This window comes from Eulemur rufifrons, chromosome 8, assembly GCF_041146395.1.
Source record: "Eulemur rufifrons isolate Redbay chromosome 8, OSU_ERuf_1, whole genome shotgun sequence".
NCBI lineage: Eukaryota > Metazoa > Chordata > Mammalia > Primates > Lemuridae > Eulemur > Eulemur rufifrons.
In genome coordinates this window covers 73,845,759-73,867,104 of record NC_090990.1, presented here as the reverse complement: position 1 = coordinate 73,867,104, position 21,346 = coordinate 73,845,759, and the positions used below count along the sequence as shown (strand labels likewise).

Here is a 21,346-nt window from a genome sequence, read left to right as displayed (position 1 = left end):
AATTACTGTTTTCAACAGGGGTTATTTTCTATAAGAGGTCAGATAATAAATATTTTAGGTTTTGCAAGCCACACTGCCTCTGTCATAAACACTCAACTCTGCTGATATATATATTTTATATATATATATATATTTTATGTATATATATATAAATAATGCAAAAGCAGACACAGGCAATATGTAAGTCAGTGAATATGGGTCTGTTCCATTAAATTTTAATTAAGGGCACTGAAATTTAAATTTCACATAATTTTCACATGCCATGAAATGTTATTCTTTTGATTTTTTTTCAACCATCTAAAAACATAAAAGCCATTCGTAGCTTGTGGAAACTAGAAAACAAAAACAGGCAGTAGTCTGGATATGGCCCATGGGCTGTAGTTTGCCCAAACCCTGGTCTTAAATCCACAAGGATCACAGATTAGCAAGTGTATCTTGTGATAATTTTTAGCCAGAAGAAACTTAGTGAAATAGAAAACCAGTTTATGCTAAACACACTTTTTAAAAAAACAAATTATTTCTGTGAAAATATTTCATATACCACTGTAACTGGATAAAAATTATAAGAATTACCATTTTTCTTTCAGTTTTCAGATCATGAGCATATCTCATTAATTCACCATATACTCTGTGCGCCATTTCTTCTGCTACTACTTCTCGCTGTCCTGCATAGTCATTTAACTCATTAAGGATGTTAAAAAAGGCTATACACGAGGTAAACCTGGCAAAAACATATTTTAAAATAGTGAGATTTATTTTTATCTTCATTACAAATGTTTTTGGTAAGGTATGGATTGAGCCTAACACTTGATGAATTTTAACATACTCAACCTAAATCTTAGCTACTAATTCTATAACTTCATATGGAAAGAATCCTGCATTAAGTTCAAGCTGTACATGTTTGTATATCTTCAAGTAGTCTTTAATTTATTAGTAAAGGGATATTTGGGGTCAAAAAATAATAAGAATACTACCTGCAGGCTCTTTTGGCATACTGGAATCTCTTAAGTTGACAACTGACTGGCCTGAGCTTGGGAATGAACTTGGTTGCATTCCTAGGCTTGGCAGCTGAACCTGTTGCAGAGATGATGCGCTTGCTCTCGAGGACAGAACCTGCCAATCATACCACTCAAATGCATCTCGATGGCTGATCTATAGAACAACTTTGCTATCAGCTCAGGACACAGCTGCCTGTATGCCTGCCCACATCCTGAATGGAAGCGAGTGAAGTGCCATTATGGTTGGCACCAAAGGGGGAAAGAAGGGTCAAAAATAAGGGTAAAAATGTGTGTGGAGGGAAGGAAAGAAACAAAGAGAATCACTGTATTAAAATGTATATATCTACTTTGAACACACTGTGGAACACTCTCTTACAGCTAAAGACTGACAGCTCAGATAGGACTCCATTAACACTAACCCTAAGAATCCTAACAACTGACAATTATATGCAAAGCTGTTTGTTTGTTTAAGTCCAGTCTCTCTTTGTTTCTGCATTTTATAGTCATCCACATATTCCTGTTTAAGACTGCCAAAAAGTTCATAGGCAATTCCTAACCTTTTATTCAGGGTTCAAAATTGCCCTAAAAATCTCAGTCCTTTTCATTATCCCTTTAATCCAATCAGCCAAATTGTTTTACTGCCTATAAAAGTAAAAACAAGGCTCTAACAAGCTGACAACTACAAAATAAAGTATAAAAAAAAATACCCTTTTCTTCTGGAGACAAAGTGGAGTCCTAATCTACATTTTACTCAAAAATCCACACTCCACTATTCTAGAAAACTGTTGAGCAAGGCCACTAAAATATTTCTCCTCATAAAAGACAAACAGTAATTCGCACTTTCATAAACAGTAATTTTTTTAAATTAAAAATCTTAATAAAAAAGCTAACAGCATATTTTACTAAATAATAAAAATATAAGTATTTTAAATTATTTAATATGTAATAATAAACAGGCATATAATTTACCTTGGCTCTTCATCTTTGGATGAACGTTTGGGACAGTACTTCTTGACCAGATTTCTATAGGAAGAAGATTTTTAAAAATTTATAAAATTTTATTGTTGAAATTGAAATATTCTTATAGTTTCCAATTTCATTAAATGAAGAATTTCATGATAGAAAACAATTAAGACAGCAATATGATCATCTATTCTATTAACATTGTAATATGATCATTACTTACATTTTGTTCTTAAAATACTGATGCCTATAGAAAGAAAGGTCATTTCTGTATTTATATGAGAATAATCATAACAATTTAGTTGATTATACTTGATTATGCTATGAAATAAGAAAAGAGATAAGAGGAAGAATAGGAGAAACGAAGTACAGTTGGCCTTCCGTTATCCCAGAGTTCCACATCCGCAGATTCAACCAACCACAGGTCAAAAATTTTCAAATAAATAAATAAAAATACAACAACAAAAACAATACAAATTAAAAAATAGTATAGCAACTATTTATATAATTTACATTGCATTAGGTATTATAAGTAATCTAGAGATGATTTAAAGTATACAGGAGGATGTGTGTAAGTTATATGCAAATACTATGCCATTTTATATCAAGGACTTGAGCGGCCATGGATTTTGGTATCCACAGAGGTCCTGGAACCAATCTTCCTTGGATACAGAAGGATGAATGTGAAACTCAGCATGTGAAACTGAGTCATGGCAAAAAGAATATTTCAAAGAAATACCAAAACTCTTGTTTTTGCAAATCAGGGATTTTAATGCTAACTAAGGTAAAATGTAAGCAGATGCTGACTCACTAAGGAGATAAAAGAACATTTGGTCACCATCCTCTGTAACTCCACTTTTATATGGAAATCATTACATGGTCCCTTTATCTTCTCTTTTCTAGTCAAATGAATTACATTCTGACTTATATTAGTAACTGTCTTTGTCTACATCCCTAACATCTTAACATTCTCAAAATAGAATACTACCTTATTTCACCTTGGCAAAATCAAAAGTAGACTAGCACACGGACTTTGGACCCAGACTATCCTACCTGGGTTTGAATCCTGGCTGTTTTGTATAGTACCTATGTGACCTTGGACAATTTATTTCTCTGTGTCCCAGTTTCCTATAAATGGTGCCAGCAACACCTACCACATACAGTGCTTTACACCACGCTTCTCAAAGCACTGGCACATGGGCCAGCAAAGGTCCATAGACTCTTTGTTACAAATCCACAACAAGTTAAGTACAGAAATTGAGAGTAATTTTATGTTTGTTGAATCTAATAATAAAAAATTATGGCCTGTATTTCATATGTCTCTTTTTATGTCATTTGTCTAGTATTTAATTTTTATTGTATTTTTACAAAAGCATTAGTATACAATAGATTAGAAACTAAAAACAAACTAGTGCATCACAAGTAATTTGAGAGTACTGCTTGAAACTATAAACATTTTTAAAATAAATGGCCCTACTATGCTTTAAATAAATTCTATAAAAGAATGACTGTCTTAATTATTCTCAGACTAAGAATAATTCATGCCACTTAATTCACTTGATTCATTTTACAAACAATTGTCTTACTACATGCTAGGCACTACTAGGTGCTGTGCAAGCTACTGGGAGCATCAAAGAGTACCCATGCTCAAGAGACTCGCACTCTATTGAAAGGATACAAGTATATACCAATAATTACAACATATAGTATGGTAAGTGCTATGATAAAGATATACAAAGACAGCGAAGACCTAAGGCCCAATAAGCGGTGGATAAAGAACAGGCAAGACACTGAAAAAAGAGTTCAGATCAACATTGGTTGAGTTCCTGCCATCAAGAAACTCATAGTTTGCTGGGCAAGGTGGCTCAAGCTAGTGTAATCCTAGCACTCTGGGAGGCCAAGGCAGGAGGATTGCTTGAGGTCAGGAGTTCAAGACTAGCCTGAAGGAAGAACAAGACTCCCTTTCTACAAAAAATAGAAAAAATTAGCCAGGCATAGTGGCGCACAGTAGTCCCAGTTACTCAGGAGGCTGATGCAGGAGGATCGCTTCAGCCCAGGAGTTTGCAGCTACAGTGAGCTATAATGATGATGACGCCATTGCACTCTACCCATGGGGACAGAGTGAGACTCTGTCTCAGTTTAAAAAAAAAAAAAAAAGAAACTCATAGTTATCACTGGTTGTAAAATAAGGTGCAGGATGAAAGCATTATGCCTGACATTTATATATTTTTATCAAAAGCTTTATTAATATTTCATACACCTCTATACTATTACATGCACATAATTTATAAATAACTGGGCAGGTATATGTGAAAAAAATTTTTTTTTACAGATGATCAATAAAAAGTTCAAAGATCCCTGGACTAGAGAAATCAAATATATAGACACTTTTATGAAACATAACATGGTAAGAATAGGGGGCTCTGTAGAGGGGTTTCCCCAGGGCAAGTGGGTATGGTGACATTTCTGATTCCCTGACTGAGCCTAAAGAAGTAAACAAGAATTAAGCAACTGACCAGGTGCAGTGACTCACACCTGTAATCCTAGCACTCTGGGAGGCCAAGGAGGGAGGACTGCTTGAGCTCATAAGTTCCAGGACAGCCTGAGAAAAAGCAAGGCCCCATCTCTACTAAAAATAGAAAAATTAGACAGGCATGGTGGCAAGCACCTGCAGACCCAGTTACTCATGAGGCTGAGGCAAAAGTATCACTTAAGTCCAGGAGTTTGAGGTTGCAGTGAGCTATGAAGCCTCTGCACCCTACGCAGGGCGACAGAGTGAGACTCTGTCTCAAAAAAAACAAAAGAAAAGAAAAGAAAAGAATTAAGCAACTGAAAAACCCTGGGAGTGGGGTTCCAAATAGAGAAGATCTAATGAGCAAACGCAAAGAGGGGAAAAAAACAGCATTTATGAAGAACTAGGAATGGGTTCAATGTTGCTGGAACATCAAATGTGAGCCAGAGAAATCAGGTTAAGGAATTCTAAAATACTCTTAACCAGTGGTTCTTAATCATGGTTACCTGAAACACTACCCAAACTCAATGCGATGAACGAATTAATTTATTAATTCACCCAAATATCACAAAGCTACTATGGGCTACACATTAATTATTTCAGGTAGTAGACTGACAGAAAGAAAGGGATGAGTCATACCTAGCGAAGTAGTAATTGTGCATGACCTACAGTTCTTTCTAAAAGAGAACTCTAAAAGGAAGATGGGGAAAAGATGATGAATAGAAGAGTTAATTAGAATAGGCAAATTCACAGAGACAGAAGATAGATTAGTGGTTGCCAGTGCATGGGGAAGGAGGAAATGACTACGAATGGGTACAGGGTTTCTTTTGGGGCTGATGAAAATGTTCTAAAATTGATAGTGTAGATGGTTGTGCAAGTCTATAAATATACTAAAAATCACCGTTTTGTTTTTTTTTTTAATTTTAAAACATTAATTATACTTAGATTTTATTTTATTTATTTTATTTTTTTTTGAGACAGAGTCTCACTCTATTGCCCAGGCTAGAGTGAGTGCCGTGGCGTCAGCCTAGCTCACAGCAACCTCAAACTCCTGAGCTCAAGGGATCCTTCTGTCTCAGCCTCCCGAGTAGCTGGGACTACAGGCATGCGCCACCATGCCCGGCTAATTTTTTCTATATATATTTTTAGGTGTCCATATAATTTCTTTCTATTTTCAGTAGAGATGGGGTCTCGCTCTTGCTCAGGCTGGTCTCGAACTCCTGAGCTCAAAGGATCCGCCCACCTCAGCCTCCCAGAGTGCTAGGATTACAGGGGTGAGCCACCGTGCCTGGCCAAAATCACCGTTTTTAAAAAGAGAATTTTATGGTTTATGAATTATACCTTAATAAAGCTGCTATAGGAGAAGGAATGGCTTTTGGGTAGGCAGTCCATCTGTCAAAAGCACCTCAAATTCAACAAGTCCAAACTGGAATTTATCTTATACAAGCTTTACTTTTTTCTTCACATTAATGGTGCCACTATCCATTTAGAGTCTAGACACTTAAAGCAAAAATTTGCCAATCACCCTACACTTTTTCAAGTTTCTCCTACCTTAACATGTTCAAGTCCTATAAATTCTATTTCCTAATTAGCTTTTCATTAAATGAAAACTTCTATAGTAAAAAGGAAACATCACACAAACATAAAACCCTTTTTCTTCTCACTTTTTTATTGCTTTAGATACAGATCTGTGAGGTCAGGATGCCTGAAGCAACTGCAATATCTTGCGACCATGAGGGAGAAGACCAAGAGATTCATGAAAATACCACTAAACTCTAGAATTCCATGCTTCCAAACTTCTTGGTATGTAAGAAAACTGTTACTTGCAGCTGAATGCTTCATAACTGATACTAGAAAACAGCTAAATAAAAATGTCCAATAGAGACATGTGGTAAAAACTGGAACTCGAAAGAAACTTCTGGGATCAAGACACAGATGTGAGAGTCAACATGTGTGAAGATGATTAACAAAAACAGGAGCTACCATTTGTCAACCATATATTATTTGCCAATCTTTATGCTAGACTCTTTACATATAATCGTATGCTTACAATAATTGCAAGCAAGTCCTATTAGCCTTAATTTACAGAACTCGGAAATATTCATTAAGTAACTCGCCTATGGTCACAGAGCTAGCAACAGGCAAAGCCAAAACCTACTTCAAATCTGATTCCAACACTTCGGATAGTTAAAATAATGAATGTGAATGAGGCTACTCAAGAAATTTGAAATGAAAATGTGGCTAAAAATAATGTATGTATTGTCTATGGCTGCTTTTGCACTACGACAACAGAGTTGAAAGACAGCAGAGTTGAGAAATTGTGACATATGGTCCACAAAGCCTAAACTATTTATTATGTGGCACTTTATTTTAAAAAGTTTGCCAACCACTGATATAGATAACTCAGAAAACCCAAGAGTCTTTCACCCAAGAAATAATAAAACAGGTACTTAAAATATCTATGGAATTTAGCTATTAGCAGATAATTGATCAACTTAACAATGTGGTTATGGTAATCATAGTCTCCAACCTGTAAGTGGGTTATATTCTAGAAATTACTTTTAAAGTCAGTCGTTTTCCAACACAAACTCATGAATTACTTTAAACAAAAACAAGTCAAACTCAGGCAAAAAACATTTCAGGCAAAAAACTCTGGTTGCATTTTTGTATATTAACATTTTAAACATAGTTTAGAGTCACAGGATGTAGCAGACATTTGCTTTATCTACCTGCATCACTATTCTTCTTCTTTATAACAGTTTGTGGCAGACACATTTGTGCTCATTAAAAACCATGTTATTTCACACACTTCCCAAGCTCCTAGCAGTATGGCAAGACTATGTGGTCAATTCTATATAATGGGCTGTGAGTTCTGTGTGACTAGCAGGCTAAAGCATTTAGAGCCTGTGTTCAACCCTCTGCTGAAGCAACTGTGAAAGCATCTTGATGAGATGAAGATGGGAACAGAACAGATTGTTGAGTTACCACGTGGGCTGCCCTAGAGAGTCAGTCACCTGAGACTTTGCATTAGTGAGAAATAAACTTTTAGTCATATAAAGTTTATCTGGAATTTATTATTCTAGTATAGCCTAAAATACAGCTTCTCCATTGTCATGTCTATATACCTGTGGTGGGGCTGGCCACAAATTAAGGTCCAGGAGTATTTATTTGATCCAGGCCCATTTATCCAGGCCCATGAAAGTCGATCCTAAAATTTCTATTATAATTCTTGGGAAGATGTTCTCTTTCTGCTGAAGTTGTTAAATTGACAGGACATAATCCTAGAGCCATGGGGGAAGAGTCTATTTGGGAATTAAACCGACAAAGAGAAAAGCAAAACTAAGAGAACAAAGATCCTTAACACTTCTCTTGAATATGTGGGTCCCTGAACTTTTCAGTCATATAAGCCAATAAATTCCTTTCTTTGCTTAAATCAATCTGAGTTGAGATTCTGACACTTAAAAGAATTCTGGTTATTACAAAGGTTAACCACAAAAGTCATAACATATCTTAAACATAGCCTAACAACTAATTTGAACTGTAGCTTCTGAAAGGAAGAACACACATAAATACAAGAAGGAAGAAGAAGAGAAAAAAAGTAAACTTACCTTTACCTTTTTAAGCATGCAGGGTTAGTCATAAGCAATTTTTTAAATAAATCCCTCTTGCCTCCCTATATGTAAACTAACCCATCTATAGGTAACTCTTCCCAAACTCTAAATATCCAGAGCCCTCAGATACCACACACAAGTCACTAAAGACTCCATTCAAGTCAACCCTGCGACTTGAAAATCTGCAGCATGGTCTACAATTGTTCTAGATTTCCACCACATCAAAACTTCTATTCTAGGAAAATATATGTTCTGAAAGAAGACATTCCAAATTATATTAATAATAGTACTCACTTCTAGGCAAAGGAACTGGGAAGGGATTCAAATTAAATGTGCCACAATGATCATATACTGTTTTCATACGTTTTTAAAAAACTAATAAAAACACACAAGAAGAATTTATTCCCCCAAAACAGCTGACCTCAGTTGAGTCTTCTAAGAAAACAGTCTAAAGTCAGCAAAAAGTTATACCAAAGAGTGAATGGTTAACTAAGTCCCACAAATCCCTGTTTTACAGTTTTAACATAACATGTTTATTAGCTAAAATAACTCAAAGTAGTTTATCTTAAATATATATGTGTAGAGCATTCAGGTTGTTCCTAAACTAAAAATATTTTAGGCAATTCATGTCTTTCAGGACATTTGCCCTTAATGTCACTTCCCCTAGGCTATTATTTTTTCAAAATTTTCTCCTCTCTTCTAAATACACAGATTCTCTAAGTGACCAGTTATGATAGCAGTTTATATGTAAGACATGTTTTTAGTAGGGTATAAATCAGCAATTGAAACAAAGTTTTATATACACACAGTACCTATTACAGAAGTTATAATAGATTTCATAGATATGCTGCTACTTGGTGGGGGGAGGGGGCAGTGAAGGTTCGCCCATGTTTTGTAAGTACCCTGGGATCATGTACTCTAGATATAAGGAAATTAACATTGCTCCTTCAGTGGTCTGAGAAGGTTTTTAAATTTAATATGTATCTCCAAAGATTATATAATAGTAGTCTATACATTTTAATTATATATGTGATATTAAATATATCACCCTACTTTATATATTTAAATTATTGATTCTAATCTTTTTATCCATTCTAGTTGTATCATGTTTATATTCATTTTTGGGTTTTAGTGAAAATTAGAAAATATTCCAAATAATTTCTTAAAACTTTAATTCACTTTTACTAAAAATACATTTTGCAGTTAAATACTGGAACATAAAATATCTACAAGATCTTAAAAGCCTGAGAATCACCTCTACACATTTTCAACCTCTCAACATTTGAGAGGTTGAGTTCTAATTATTGTTTAACAGGTGATCAATATCCTATTTGTTTATAAAATGGGATACAAATCATACTGTTTCTTCTGGCAAAGGGTAATATTAGAGACCTGAGACTAACTGACTAGCATCCCTTATCTTAACCTATTTAAGAGCTGCCAGATTAACACAAATGGCCCTATTTGTGTGCTCAGTTAAGTGACCCAAAGGTAGAAAGCTAAATCTAGCTGGACCAATGAGTTCCCTTTCTGGAATTTTTACGACTTTGGAGCTGACAAAGCTTTGAGGCCAGCCTAGGAGCTGAATTTGAGACATAAAACTGGCATTATTAGTGTCTGTATTTCCTGTCATGTGGAAAGAGCCAGACTGCACCAAAACAATTAAAAAAAAAAAAAAAAAAAAAAAAGAGAGACAAAGAGCTCTGGCTGCATTTCAGATACTGTCTTTATTTTTTCTGTGACCTAAGCTGTATGCCAAGCCTTACTAGTAGCTTGACTATTCAACTTCTTCAATAAGAAATTAAAAGCAATAAAAAGCAATCAATAAATTTCCCATTATGCTTAAATTAGCACAAGCTGGAGTTTCCATCACTTACAAAATCTTCTCTCATACAGTGGAAAATGTTTTAACATAAAAGATATCCATATGCAAAAGAATAAAGGTGGACCCTTACCTTAAACCACATACCAAAATTACCTCAACATACATCGAAGATCTGAAACTATGATATTCTTAGAAGAACATGACAAAAGCTTCATGACATTGGATTTGTCAATGATTTCTTGGATATAACACCAAAACACAGGCAACAAAAATAAAAATAAATTAGACTACATCAAAATTTAAAACTTCAGTGCATCAAAGGACATAATCAACATGGTGAAAAGGCAAACTACAGAATGGGAGAAAGAATTTGCAAGTCATATATCTGACTAAGGGTTAATATCCAGAATATGTAAAGAACTTCTAAAAGTCAACAACCACCAAAAAAAACCAATTTAAAAATGAGTAAAGGACTTGAATAGACATTTCTCCAAAGATATACAAATGGCCAATAAATATATAGAATATGCTTAACATCGCTAGTCATTAGGGAAATGCAAATCAGAACCACAATGAAGTATCACCTCATACCCATTAGGATGGTTACTAGCAAAACAACCAAAAATAACAAGTATTGGCAAGGACATGGAGAAATTAGAATCTTCATGCATTGCTGGTGGAAATATAAAATCTTTCACCCACTGTCAAAAACAGTAAGGCACTTCCTTCAAAAAAGTCGAACATTGAATTACTGTATGATCCAGCAATACATACAATGGAATATCATTCAGCCTTAAAAAGGGAGTTCTGATACATACTACAACATGAATAAATCTTAAGGACATTATAAAATAAACTAGTCACAAAAATACTGTATGATTCCACTTACATGAGGTAGCTAAATGAATAAATTCTGGAGATTAGTTGCACAACAATGTGAAAATACTTAACACTACTGAACTATATACTTAAAAATGGTTAAGATGGTAAATTTTATGTTATGTGTATTTTACCACAATTTTTAAAACATTAAACTAAGTCATGACCCCATAAATTACTATATGACATTCGAACAAATTCTGAATATATTTGTTTTTTAAAAGGACATGCTTCATTCTCAATTTTTATACCTCTACCAGTGACAGATGCTGAATAGACAGATGACATGAAAAAATAAAAGGGCTTAAGTATGTATGCCTAAAAGACCTAAAGAAAGAAAACCAAACAAGCTTCTATCTTTATGAAAAAATATACAATTAGACCTAAATTTATGAGGTACATAATTTAATTCATATTTTATGTTTTAATCAAATTTCTGTAATTATTACATTAAAAACAGATGCGTTCACTGGAAACAATATATGTTATGCAGGTTTTAGATAATTTGTTTTTGTCTACAGTAAAATTCTTTACAGACCCAAAGATGTACTAGGTATTGGTGATAGAAAAAAATTCTCAATAAATTATTCATTTCTCCCCATGCTAAGAAGCAGTATAATGCAATAGCAGCATAATGCAAAACTCTGCAGCCAGATTTGAATCCAGCTACCTCTTTCTCAACCTCTCTGTACCTGTTTCCTAATCTGTGAAATAGTACTGATACCTCATGGGTTTTTAGGAAAATGAAATGTGTCGATATGTGTAAAGCACTCAGAATAGTGCTGATACATTAAGTGTTAAGTAAATACCAATAAAGTCCTTGCTTTGTGCCAGGCACTGTTGTAGGAACTAGGAATAAGCAGTGAATAGAATAAACAAAATTTCCCTCCCTTGGTGGTGTTTATATTTTTGTTTGTTTCAGAATATTACGGGGTACAAACGTTTTGGTTACATAAATTGCTTTTGTACCATTCAAGTCAAAGTTATGTGTGCCCATCCCCCAGATAGTGTGCACTGTACCCATTAGGTGTGAATTTACCCATCCCCTCCTCCCCCTCTCCCCTGCTTGATGTCTAATGAATGTTATTTCCATATGTGCACATAAGTGTTGATTGATAAGTACCACTTTAATGGTGAGTACATGTGGTGTTCGTTTTTCCATTCTTGTGATACTTCACTTAAAACCATGGTTTCCAGTTTTATCCAGGTTAATACATGAGGTATTGGTTCACCTCTTTTTTTCATGATTGAGTGGTACTTCATGGTATACATTTACCACATTTTATTAATCCACTCATGTATTGATGAGCACTTGGGTTGTTTCCACATCTTTGCAATTGTGAATTGTGCTGCTATAAACATTCAAGTGCAGGTGTCTTTTTTCCCTTTGGGTAAATACCCAGTAGTGAGATTGCTGGATGGATTAAATGGTAGTTCTACTTTTAGTTCTTTGAGGTATGTCCATACTACTTTCCATTGAGGTTGTACTATTAATAGTTTGCAGTCCCACCAGCAGTGTATGAGTGTTCCTATCGCTCCGCATCCACATCAGCATTTGTTATTTTGAGACTTTTTGATAAAAGCCATTCTCACTGGAGTTAAGTGACATCTCACTGTGGTTTTGATTTGCGTTTCCCTGATGATGGAGTTTACGTTTTAGTGATGAGATTATATTCTAAAATTAAGAGGCAAAAATTATTTAGGGAATAAATCATCTGATACAGGTACAGACATGTACTCAAGCAGACTAACTACTGGAAACTTACAAGAATAAAAGAGTTCCCACAGGTTCTAATTCTACAAAGAAAGGTAATCTAAACTTCAAAATATGAGGAAGAGTTCCTCCTGCTTGTATCATGGTGCCACTTTTAGGGTTTACTACAGTAAGCAAGCAGTTGATCAAAAACTCAGGGGAGGCCAAAGCAGTCAAGAGTTAAATAGCACACCAAAGAATGAAAGTAATCTCTATGTTCAGAAAGTCAGTACAAAGATGGCTCCCTGGGTTCTTTTGAGACTAAATAAAGTTATATAGAAAGCAAATTCTGATAAAGAGGCACAAGAAAGTAAAAAGTATGAATAAAATAGAGACCAGTTATATTTGGATTATTCTATATCTAAGCCTACCCTAAATATTTGGAACAGTTCTTGGTAGACTAACCACCTTATCACAAGGATGTTCCTGACACCAAACTCCAGTATTAATAGAATGCATGGTCAAAGTTTCAGCATATGGTCAGAGATCCTAATTTCTAAACTAAACCAAAATCCAGATCATTCAATCATTTATTCATTCAACTTATATTCATTCACTCAGCTCTAGACGTACCAGCTATGTTGTCAGGTTTGGCATGGGTACAGAAATACACATATATAGTCTATGATCAAAAGGAATTCAGAGAGATTTCTGTTCTGGCTGAGATAAGGTTTCCTGTCTTCCAGTCTATTTCTCTTTCACCATACCACACTGCCACATTTGAAAAAAAAAAATGTGTGCTCTGGAGTGGAGGTTTGGGAATATAATTTCACATAGCAATACCTCTGTGATAGAACTTGATAGTATAATTATTTTTACTAGAAAAAAACAAAATGATACATACCTATATAGGGCTTCTTTTTCTACTTAGAAATTATAGTTACTCTCTGCCATGCAACAGTATAAGTTTATCAAAAGAATGACTGATTTCAATTGTTTATACCTTTGCAACCAAAGGCATTCTACCAAGTGATCTGAAGTATTAGCAGGAATCAAAATGGACATGCTTCAATTATCTATGTATCTAAACATGATTAGATGCTTTACTTTCTATTTATTCCCATCCTCAAACCAATAACAAACATCAATCAAAACCAAAAACCAAAATAAAGGTAAGCCAAAGCCATCAAAACATAAGAACAGAAGAATAAAGGAAGAACAGAAGAAAACAATCTGAGGGTACCAAAGATTAATAGAAAAATTTCAATCTTATATTTAAAATGTAAATATCTAACATCCTTTTTTTTTTTTTTTTTTTTTTTGAGGCAGAGTCCCGCTCTGTCACCCTGGCTAGAGTGCCGTGGGGTCAGCCTAGCTCACAGCAACCTCAAACTCCTGGGCTCAAGCAATCCTTCTGCCTCAGCCTCCCAAGTAGCTGGGACTACAGGCAAGCACCACCATGCCCGGCTAATTTTTTCTATATACTTTTAGCTGTCCAGCTAATTTCTTTCTATTTTTAGTAGAGGTGGGGTCTCGCTCTTGCTCAGGCTGGTATCGAACTCCTGTGCTCAAACGATCCGCCCGCCCCGGCCTCCCAGAGTGCTAGGATTACAGGCGTGAGCCACCATGCCTGGCCTTAACATCCTGAATATAATTATTATTTGGGAGGAAAAAAGTGTTGCCTCACTATGAAAGAAATTATCTTCTGCAGTAGCAAAAATAGGGGGAGTGAACCAAAAGAATTTTTCCCATTAAAGAAGAGAAAATAAGGAAAACCTCTTCCCTTTGGACAAAACACATACTATAAACAGCAGCTGATCATTCATTCATTTACTAAGCATTTATCCAAAGCAGCAAATCTCAATGTAGGGGGGAGGGGAGGAGTAGATGGTTTCAAATTAAACATGCCTCCTCCCAACTCTTCCTTATTCCTCATACCTCTGTCCAATAATCCTGCCCTTGTTGAGAATCACTGCTGTTGAGAGCCATTGTAAGAATGGAAATGTGCCAAATTCCTTAAGCATGCTGCATTCCTTAAAAGATGCAAATCATTGATCTAGAGCATCTGTGCATAATAAAACCCACTTTCTCACTACAAAATTCTATTTTTCATATCATGTAATTGTGGGTTCTAGCCACCCTTGCTTCAATGAAATGGTATTCAAATTCCTGTTTTGCAAGTATGTGAAAATGGTATGATAAATGTCAATGATAATATCCAATGGTTATCATCAGTCTTGGAACAGACAGAAAGGCAAACAAGTCTGCCATTTGATTAGGTGAGTCTTGTTACTCTAGCAAAACATAAGCCATTCAGAAACCTTTGAAGTCTGAGTTATCCTGGATAGTTTAATATTCTAGATTGCTGAAGTTTTATCTTATAAATTGTTGATTTTATAATTTATGATAGGATTCTCTTTTGAAGTATACCATATTCACTTAAGAACAAATGTTTTAAGTTACAAAAGTAATACACAATCACTGAAAAGATACCAACAATTCAAAAGCATATGAAATAAAACATTCCTTCCTTTTCATCTTCCTACTCCCATTCCACAGGGGTAACCACGGTAAAACAATTTAGGATGTATCCTTCTAGACCAGTGGTCCCCAAACTTTTTGGCACCAGGGACCAATTTCATGAAAGATAATTTTTCCACAGACCAGTAGAGGATGGTTTCGGGATGATTCAAGTGCATTACATTTATTGTGTACTTTATTTCTATTATTATTACATTGTAATATATAATGAAATAACTATACTATTCACCATAATGCAAAATCAGTGGAGCCCTGAGCTTGTTTTCCTATAACTAGATGGTTCCATCCGGGGCTGATGGGAAACAGTGACTGTTTTGACAGGAGGCGGAGCTCAGGCAGTGATGCAAGTGGTGGGGAGCAGCTGTAAAGGCAGATGAAGCTTCACTTGCTCCCCCATTGCCCACCACTCACCGCACGCTAGTCCACAGGCCTGGCCCCAGGGGCTGGGGACCACAGTTCTAGACCTCTTCAGAATGCACACAAATTTTATACATAACTGTATACACAAACTCAAATAAGCAATAAGATTCTACTGTACATTCAAGTTCCGCAAATTGATTTTTATACTGAAGGACTGAATAGCCTTTTAAGTTTAAATATGCTGGTATTAATATATCTGATTTGTTTTTAAACTGCATATACCACAGTATTTTTTCATCGTTCTTTTACAGACAGGCACTTTTAGGCTGGAATCTTTTTTTCCTGCAATAAACAACTTTGTACATAGATCTTTTGCACACTTGTGTTTTTCTGTAGGAAAGTTTAGAAACAAAAATGTTGGATTAAAGGATGGGCACTTTTTTAATTTTGAGATATACTGTTAAATTCCCTGTCTTCTTTAAAATAATCTGATTAATTCTTTTATTGAGGACCAGGCTCATTCTTACCAACATTTATTTTGTTACTCTGCTATAATACAGTGAAACCCTTAGGGCTACAAAAGTAGATGGCTCTATTCACTCCTCGCTATGGTTCTCCACCAAAACTCAGGTTGAAATTTGATCCCTAAATGTGGTAATGTTGAGAGGTGGGACCTAATTAATGGGAGGTGTTCGGGTTATAAGGGCTCTGCCCCAGAGGGTGGTGGCTTCGTGCCCTTCTTATGGTAGTAAGTAAATTCTCACTCTGGTGAGACTGGATTAGTCTTCCAGGGAATGGATTAGTTTCCAAGAGAGTGGGTTGTTACAAAGCCAGGACACCCTCAGGTTTTCTCTCTTCACACGTGCCCACTTTCCCTTTGACCTTTTCCTCCATGTTATCACGTAGCATGAAAGTCCTCATCAAAAGCCAGGGCCATGCCCCTGAACTTCCCAGCCCGTAGAACCATGAGCTAAATAAAACTCTTTTCTTTATAAATTACCCAGTCTTGAGTATTCTATTACAGCAAAACAAAATGAAGACACATCTATATTAAATTTCATCTCTTCTTGTAACTTTTTAACCTTTTCCTTTATTGTTTGTCACATCACAATGCCATCACTATATTGCCTATTGCATTTCATCCTCACTTTTATTGGAAAACTTGGAAACTAGAGAACTTAACATGCTAAAACTGAGATCAAATTTTTTTTTAATATCTGAAAATGTTTGCAACCAGCACACACTTAATAATTTAATTGGAAGAAAACATAAGCTGGAAGAATCAATTGCTTCTAGAATCCTGTGGGTCTGGGTCCCAAGGCAAAGAGCTGGGCTCTGACACACACAATTTTCCTACTTGGTAATCACTGTAACGCATCTTATTTTCTTTCTATAAGTGATTTTAGAACAAAGACCTAGAACGCTCACCATCAGAACGAATCTGAGCAACAGCATTCTACTCTCTTGACAACTGCAATACACAACAAATACACATCGAGTGAGTGAGTGGTGGTGAAATCACTGCCAAAGCCAGAAATCTATAAAAGACCGCATGGGCCAAGATGCTGAAGGGCTGGGACTTGCACCACTGGTGGTGACCAGTGGCGAGAGACTAGAGGAGCACGCACCTTAGATGAAGGGTCTGGCAGGGCTAGACTGCGGCAGTGTGGATTCAGTCCAGATTCAGCTTCCAGAGAAGGGGGAACCTGACGCCCCAGGGCTAGCGCCTCAGGCCCACCTCAGCCCCTGCCCCTGGCAGCCCATCCCTAGCAAGGTTCGAGATCAAATTAAAAATGAAATTTTTAACTATCCACACATGAGTAGATATGGTAAATGCTATTTTAACCTCTCACAGGCCCTTTCATGCTTCCAGATTCTAGAGGAGTAAAGTTCCCAGATCGTAAGTTTTAGACAGGTGAAATGTCATTGCTGTTATTGTTAATATACTCATATTTTCATATGGAAAGTATCTAGTTTAAAAAAACAAAAGGCAAATGGATTAGAATAGCATGGATATCATTATAAAATTATATGTAATCTATTTGTTATACTGGTCTATTCCATCCCTACACACAGATAGTTGGTTCCATAGACTACTGCAGAGGACGTATGTGGCTTATCATTCAATATCTCCCCCTTCGTTCTGGAACCACTACCTTAAATTTATCTTGAGTAACCATCCTTTCCCCATCATTATCTATGAATCAATATTACCATCTCAGTAAATTGTTCAGGATAAGCATATAACCTAACTAGAGTCAGTACAACAAAAGGAGACCTTTGCGAGGATTTCTGAAGAAAATAATCCTGGTACAGGCTTGTATTCTCCCCCTTCCTTCCACCCTCCTTTCCCTTCTTCCACTTCCTTCTCTCTCCGTCTCTTCCTTTCTCCTTCCCCAAAGGTACAATAGAGAAGACCATCACTCTTCTCCAGGATGTTGGGGTATGATGATATAGAATCTAGAGCTAAGGGAGTAGAGATGATGTTATAGAATGAAACCTGAGAGTAAAGGCAAAAAGAGGCTGCAGAGCCAAAAGATGGGACCTGGAGATATTTGACCCCTGAATCAAAATACACCTGGACTTTTAAGTCATGTGTGCTTGTTTAAGCTGGATTTTTGTCACTTGCAATATAAAGAGTCCTAAGCCCTATAGCTAGAACCTTATACTGGTATCTAGTCTTCAGACTTCAAGCACCCTCTTTATTGAAAAAGTTCCCACAAAACTACTTGTCAAGTTTTGACTTAACAATAATGATTTTGCTGTTTGAGCAAAAATCTAACATTAATTCTATCAGTTTTAAGGCTAAAATTTTTCCTTTAAAACTTTTATCTTCTAACATATATTCTAAAATCACTTGCATCAGTAATATGTATCTGAATACTGACAGAAACTCAGCTCAGCACACAATTTCCAAGTCTTACAAACTCTGAAGAGAAATGCTGAAGAAAATGTTCAATAACTTTTTATTTTAAAAAGTTATAGAAGAATAAAAGAGTAAAACACAGAATAACACCTAGTTATTTCTTTTTCCTGTCATTTTGCTCCCTGACTTTAGGATTTCTTTCTGGAATGAAAGCTACTCAAGATCTAGTTAGCCAATATTCCTTGTGGTACTACATTTGGCAATGATTTAATTAAATCAATCATTAAAACAGACCAGTTACCTAATTCCATCTAATTCTGATGAACAACATACAATTTAACTTCTGGAATACCACATTTATCTAATATTCATTCAACTGTTTAAACATGTAATTTCATTTCTAAGAACTGAAAAAAAATTTAACTTACCTCAATTGTTTCGCATAATTCTGTTCGATTTCTATCCTCTCTTTAACAAATTTGGCATATCTTTCCAAGAAGTCAATTCCCCATTGTGTATGCTTGTCTAAGCTGTCGAACTGATCCTAGAAAAAGAAGATTAAAACATATTTTTAAAGCCTCAAATTTTATCCACACATATTTAATCAGCTTCTGATTTTTGTACAGAGAAGTAATGAGGTATAAAGAAAAAAAACCTAGGCTAATCTGCTGGTCCCCATTCACCTCACCCTTTAAGACCCAGAAACAGGCTTCTAAGCATAAATCATACTACTTTATGCCTAAATGCCTTTACCTCCATGGTTCCCCCTGGTTGCAACATCCTCCCTTGGTCACCTTTTTGCAATCAATTCTAATTCTCCCTTTGAGAGATCACCGATTCCTAGCCACTGGACCACCAGGGATCTTATTCCCCCTCTGAGATTCAGTTCAGGCATTATCTCTTCCAGAAAATGGTCCTAAACCCTCAGAGTAGGATAAATGGCCTTTCTCTAAGTCCCCAAGTTTCCCTAAAATTACAATCTTACTCACTTGCCATACTATACTGAGGGCAAAAATAATGTATTATTTATTCAACTCTGAAATGCCAAGGCCTAATAACAAAGCTTGGCACCACAGTGGGCACTGAATGAAGAACTATTTAGCTGAACAAAATTGAATATACCCGAGTTCAAATTCTGGGATCTGCCATTAACCGGATTGTCTGACCACTGAGCAAGTTATCAAGGCTCTTTGAACTTTTTTCCATCTTAAAATGGGAGCCCCATCACCCAACTCATAGGACTGTGGTGATGGTATTTAAAATGTTCTGTAATGCAGTAAACATGGCACTAACATATTATCGGTCTGCAAGGCTCTCTCAATCCTTAAAGATATTCCCTTCTACCTGCTGCTAGAGAAACGATTAATATCATTTCCCTTTAAGAATAATCTCCAAATAGACTAATAACTAATAACTGCTCTCTCCCTCTCACATATCAAAAGTCTACAGTACTAAAAAATATTGAAATATCATCCCTTTCTATACTTCCAGGTTTTTTTTAAATCACCCATGGTTAATCACATTTGTTATTTTCAAATGAAATCCCTCCCTTTACCTTTAATCTCTGTTCCACCTTGAAACATTTTATTATAAAATTCTATCCTGAAGGCAAATTCTCTCTAAACAACAGAGACAGAATTCATCAGGTCAGTTTGGTATTATTACTCTAATTCTATTCCTCTAAGCAACTTTCTGATTGTCATTTGAATGCAGCAAGAAAACGCACTGCTCAGTAAACTTAACCTGTGTAGTATGTCCTTTTACAAATTGAAATTCTCTTTCAAATTGAAAAACTCAACCAAAAACAATTCCAAAAAGGTCACTCTGAAGCTGAAACAATCTTCATTCATTTTCCCAAACTGCTTCAAAGGCTTGTCTTCCAACAAGAAGTCTTCTTCATCAAATAAATATTACACTTCTTTATCCTCTAGATGAAGTCTCCGAACTATTTTTTTTTTTTTTTTGGGCTGGCCTGAATTTTATCATCACAAACCCCATCGCTAAAAAATATGAACAAATACCTCTACTATAACTGTTACTTATTTATATATTAAATATATACTACTAAATTGTATAGTTATTAAATCCATAACAACAGAAACTTTAAAACTATAAAAATGAAATAAACTTCACTGAATTTTTTTTTTTTACTAATTTAACAAAAGCCTTTGGGCCATGACTTTTAAAATATTACCAATAATTTTAGTGAGAGCAATGAATCAAATATGCTTCATTATTTTTAAAATCCAGGTTTAACACTTAATGGGAAAATAATCTGAAGGTCTTGATTCTAAACTGCAGTATCTAGTTTTTAGTGGTTGTCATAGGTAGGAAAACAAAAGACACCTCATAAAGATACAAAGATCTCAATGAAAAAAAAAAATCACTGTTGACTATACTTTCTAATTCATTTTTCAACCCCATCCACCAATATGCGAAGGTTTATGTTAAAATTTTGCTAAATTTCCTTGATGTCAGTTTGTTATTTTTACAAACTGATCAGAAAATACTTCATCTTTATATGTTTTTAACAAATAGGTTCAAATCCCACTGAAACTGACTATGATGGTTAATTTTATGTGTCATCTTGACTGAGCTACAGTGCCAAATATTTACTTGACCAAACATTATTCTGGATTTTTTTCTGTAAAGGTATTTTTTTAGATGAAATTAACATTTAAATAGGGAAATTATGAGTGAAGCAGATTACCCTCCAAAATATGAGCAAGCGTCATCCAATCAGTTGAAGGCTTTTATAGAACAAACACTGATCTTCCCCCAGCATGAGGCATTCTGCCAGTAGATTGCTTTTGTTTTTGGTCCCTACAACTAACTGTTCCCTGGGCCTTAGCAGATTTTGGACTTTCAAGACTCCACAATCACATAAGACAATTCCTTATAAAAAAATGTCCCCATATATGCATATACATTCTATTGATAATCTTTCTCTGGAGAACCCTGACTGACACAATGACTTCAAAACAAGAAATTTCTGTTTCCAAGAGTTTTAAGTGTGCAGATATAATAATATTAGTAGATGACATAGATCATTTTCAGCTACAAAATTATATAATAGATACATTTCCAAACCTTCATCA

General features: G+C 35.3%; 1 protein-coding gene across 3 annotated transcripts in view; it reads right to left on the bottom strand.

Annotated features, from left to right (window-relative positions):
- The window catches only part of FNBP1L (formin binding protein 1 like), a 102,251-nt gene that overhangs the window by 30,806 nt on the left and 50,099 nt on the right, over nt 1-21,346 (bottom strand). For all 3 annotated transcript variants that reach the window (XM_069478227.1, XM_069478229.1, XM_069478228.1), the window contains exons 2-4: nt 18,677-18,792; nt 1,968-2,021; nt 574-721 (exon numbers count right to left, since the gene is read on the bottom strand). In XM_069478227.1, coding sequence (XP_069334328.1) covers nt 574-721; nt 1,968-2,021; nt 18,677-18,792 — 318 coding nt within the window. The remainder of the gene's footprint in view (nt 1-573; nt 722-1,967; nt 2,022-18,676; nt 18,793-21,346) is intronic.